Here is a 4,707-nt window from a genome sequence, read left to right as displayed (position 1 = left end):
CAAGAAGCTCTAGGTAGAAGCTCAAACAAATGTTGGAGAAGGGTAAAGATTACTTACTTATACTGGTATGGATGAGAATATGAATCTAGCTCAATGTGTAAAAAATAATAATTATAGAAAGTTACATCATTTACTTCAAATGGATGTCGAAAAATTGAGATATTATGCTAAACAACTTACACATACTAAGAGGAGGACACCAAATAGAAAGTCAAAAGAAATAATTGCTCGATTTGAATATCTTGATACGCATGAAAAAGCCCAATTATTATCAATTCAACTTCTTCACAATGAGTTAAAAGAGCCATTAAAATTGACGAGTGTAGATACAACATTGAAAAAGATGAAATTTTCTCATCTACAAAAATATATTATTGAAAATATTAAGAAAGGTTTGGATTTCTTTGAAAAACAATCTAGATCTGCAAATAAGACCATTTAAGAGTGGTATTAAGATTAATTTTAAATAAAAACATGTCCAAATCTCTTTACTTTCATCTGAGATTGGTTATAATAAAAAGACAATATAACATTATGTGCTGTGTACGTAATTGTCGTCCCATAATATTGATTTCACAACAATTTGATCATCCCCTACAGTTACCTAATGCTTAAAAAATCTGTCAATACGTAGAAAACATTGGCGTCACATGGCAGCTAGAATCACTAAAGTCTACACCTACACATTAACACAAGTCAATAATTTATTATTTTCTCTGCCTTGATCTGCGAAGATAACGTGAAAAGGTCTTTCTCTCCCATTGAAGTTCTATACCAGATGGGAGACGACAAACAAGGCTATTGTATTGCCTTCTGCATATTCACATTTTTAAATGTACAAATATTGACACTCGAAACCCGCTACCACATTGAATAAACTATTTGTATGATATTTCAATGTAAAATAAGGAAACAAAATGTTGTAAAATTACTACATAATGAGAAAAGCTTAATTTAAGTTTATTATACCTGACTGAATATTTGAATGACGATATGACTAAGAGCTTGATCAATTAAGATAATATTGGTAAGAGACTAGCATTACTGCGCTTGTTTTTAGGTGAAAACTTCCCACGAGACAAGAAAACCATGAAACACTAAAATTAAATACTATATGACCGTATTTTATTGTACTAAGAAAACCAATCAGTTCATCTCCTCTGTATCGTGATGATCATCAAATGTTTTTTTGTTCTCTTTTAGTACAAGAATTGCTTGAGCTTCCATTCGAATTTGATGACGACAGCTATCTACCGTGTAGATCGCAGAATTAGACAACAATCTCTTCTGACACATCAAGCTTCGATGCAGTATTGTCATTCTCATATATCATAGCCTTTTTAATCTCCATCACCACCTCACTTATACTGGGCCTACACGCTGGCTCCTCTGCGATACATTTCATGGCTAATTTGATTACACTAGTAATAGATTTGTGGTTGTCATCTCCGAGCAGCTCCTTGTCTACCATTTTTAATACTTCCACCGAATCTTTAGACTGCTCAAAATACTGCGCGACCGGTGGAGCCAACAAAGTGTTTAAGTTTTTTTTTTTGATATTTTGACCAACTAGTTATTGCAGAAGTGAGCGCAGACTGGAGAATAATCCAAGAAATTTCTTACCCATTTGACCAAGTCAACTTTTTCTTCAGACTGTCGAAAATCAACAGGTCTCCTGCCGCATATGATCCCTAGCAGAACCACCCCAAAGCTATACGCATCACTCTTGTCCGTCAACATGTGGGTGCTAAAATGCCTGTCCCAAAAACATTATTTATATTTAATATCATGTTTTGTTAATATGCTAACAACGTTAGGAAGAGAGCATTACTTGGGATCCAAATATCCGGCAGTTCCTTTCACATCAGTGAAAACATGAGAAGCCTCGTCATCCGTTGCTTTTCTTGACAGTCCGAAATCAGCCAGTTTGCCATTAAAGTTATCATCAAAAAGGATGTTTGCCTTTTTTATGTCTCTGTGAATGATTTTTGGGGTGCAGCCACGTGCAGGTACTCCAGTCCTTTGGAAAACAACTTTGGTTAAATTGTATGAAAACGATATTTGAAATTCAGATGTTGAAGATTTGTAGCCGGAGAAGGAAAGTTACCTTGTGCCGCATCCAAAGCTATTTTAAGCTTTGTTTTCCATTCTAATTTTGGACGTGTCGAATGATTGCGGTCTGCAAATACGGGAATAATAATCAAGTAAATTGTGGCTTGTGAATGAATAAAAATGAGGCAAAAATTTGAAGAAGAAATTTGCCAACTCATAGACAAGCATGAGATCTCTTGATTCATTACAATAACCGAGTAAAGAAACCAAGTTCTTATGATGGACTCTGAACAGAAGATCAATCTATTCATCAAGTTAAGTTTAGCTTTCTCCTTGAGAGTACACTCAATCTATGAGATTAGAAATTCCCAAAATGAAACATTTAAAAATTGCATTACCTCGTTTAGGAACTGTGCAACTCCTCCTTTTGAGAATAAGGAGAGCACTTTAACTGCTATTTGCTTTTCATCTCGTAATTTACCCCCGACCACAAACCCAAAGCCACCTTAATCGATTTTATTGCTAAAGTCTTTTGTAGCTGTTTTAATCTTATCTAGCGAAAAGGCACGAGATTTTGATAAGTTTGGTATCAAAACCTCTGAGTTATCTGCAATACGGTAATGTGTAAGTCTATGATGCGAGTTATAAGTGCAGAGAATTGTAATGAAGACAAAAGATTTATCGTGGTTTGGTAATTTGTCTACATCCACACTCAATAGGGGAATTCACTTTATTTAGACTCAAATCTGATTTTACATAACCGCAGTTTTGAAGAGCTTTAGAAAAAATCACATCACAAGATGATAATCACACATTCTTAAAAGAGCCAACAAAAGATTTTGCATGGCCAAGAGACTTGGCGGAAAAGTTAAGGAAGTCTGTTGGACTTCACTTCCAACAACCTCCCATTTGAAGGCCAACAAACTGCTGCAACAAAGAGATTCCCCCACTTTGTCTTGCTATCATATGTTGGAAAGGCCGAGAGAAGCTCGACAGAACTCGGACTTCTCCCATGTAACAACTAGTGAGCATATTACCTGGATTTTCTTCAATGTTAATTTTGTCTACATGAAACTTGCCTTCTTCCATCGTGTGACAAACATAGTAACTACGAACATCAATGTGTTTAGACTGAGGTTGAGATGTTTGATGCTTAGTAATAAAAATGGCACTGTGGTTATCACAAAACAAAGCAAAGTTTGATTGCTTCAAACCCAACTCGCTGAACAAGAGTTGTAACCATACCATCTCCTTGGCTCCCTTAGAAAGAGTGATATACTTAGCCTCCATAGATGATTGAGCAACTGTATGTTGCAATTTTGAACCCCAAATAATTGCTACCCAGACAAATGTGAATGCATAACCTGAAGTAGACTTTCATTTGTCTAAATCCCCACCAAAATCAAAATCAGAAAAACCTTGCAAGTGCACCTTTCCCTTTCCAAAGCATAAACAAAAATTTGAGGTACCCTTAAGGTACCGGAGAATATACTCAACTACCTCCCAATTTGTTTTACACAGATTAGCCATAAATCTGCTCACCACTCCCACTGCATGAGCAATATCCGGTTGAGTGGATACCATAGCGTACATAAGACTCCCAATTGCAGATTATATGGGATATTGTCCATAAACTCCTTATCTTCGTATGTTTTTGGACACAGTTGACAAGATAGCTGAAAATGAGAGGCTAAGGGGATGCATACAGGCTTAGCATCTATCATAGTCCACTACCTTACGAATGTAGCCTTGTTGAGATAGCTTTAGTTCTCACTTCTTCCTATCTCGAAGAATGGTCCTCCCAAGTATTTTCTTTGCTGCCCCTAAATCTTTCATGGCAAACATAGTAGCTAAGTGAGTTTTAAGCTTACTAACAATCTTCATGCTTATGCCGACCACTAGCATATCATCCACATAAAGGAGAAGTATAACAAATTCACCATTAGAAAGCTTTTTGAAATATACACAGGGATCAACTTCACAACAAGTAAACTTGTGTTGAATCATAAACTGATCAAACTTGAGATACCATTGTCGTGCGACTTGCTTAATGCCATACAAACTCCACTTTAACCTGCAATAAAGATGTTCCCGACCCTTCTTAACAAATCCTTCAGGCTGATGCATAAATAGATCTTCATTAATGTCGCCATGTAGAAATGTTGTCTTCACATCTAGTTGTTCAAGCTCAAGATCCCATGCTGCAACCAATCCCAAAACAATGCAAATGATAGTCATTTTTATCTCTAGTGAAAATACTTTTGAAAAACCAATACCTTGCTTTTGAACGCACCCTTTCACGACTTATAGATCCACTTATTCCATGATGCCTTCCTGTGAGGTGGTAGTGGCACCAAATCCCGTCTGATTTCTGGTTAATGCATCCATTTCTTCACGCATTGCAATCTGCCAATTGCCACAATTCACATCCTTCATAGTAGCTTGGAAGTTTGCAGGCTCTGATATTCTGATGTGAGTAAAGAGGGTTCTGCTCTTTCAGCAAACAAAAGCTCATAGTCTAAAAATTTCGATGGAAGTCTTTTCTGTCTTGTAGACTTTCTTAATTCATTAACAAAACTTGATTTATTTGGGTCTCTAGTAGTGCCCAATTTCTCAAGATATTATTTTCTCTGTTCCTGCGAATTATTAATATTT

General features: G+C 36.2%; 1 protein-coding gene across 1 annotated transcript; it reads right to left on the bottom strand.

The window, feature by feature from the left end:
• Positions 1–1,270: 1,270 nt before the first annotated feature.
• On the bottom strand, positions 1,271–4,488 carry LOC131857090 (probable LRR receptor-like serine/threonine-protein kinase At5g48740). The gene is made up of 5 exons (XM_059209155.1): positions 4,383–4,488; positions 4,127–4,253; positions 1,832–2,020; positions 1,624–1,756; positions 1,271–1,510 (listed from the first exon to the last, which is right to left on the bottom strand). The coding sequence occupies exons 1-5, from the start codon at positions 4,486–4,488 to the stop codon at positions 1,271–1,273; spliced, it is 795 nt and encodes a 264-aa protein (XP_059065138.1).
• Between the last annotated feature and the right edge of the window lie 219 nt (positions 4,489–4,707).

Source organism: Cryptomeria japonica, chromosome 1, assembly GCF_030272615.1.
Source record: "Cryptomeria japonica chromosome 1, Sugi_1.0, whole genome shotgun sequence".
In the NCBI taxonomy this organism is placed as follows: Eukaryota; Viridiplantae; Streptophyta; class Pinopsida; order Cupressales; family Cupressaceae; genus Cryptomeria; species Cryptomeria japonica.
This window is presented reverse-complemented; position numbering and strand designations above follow the sequence as displayed.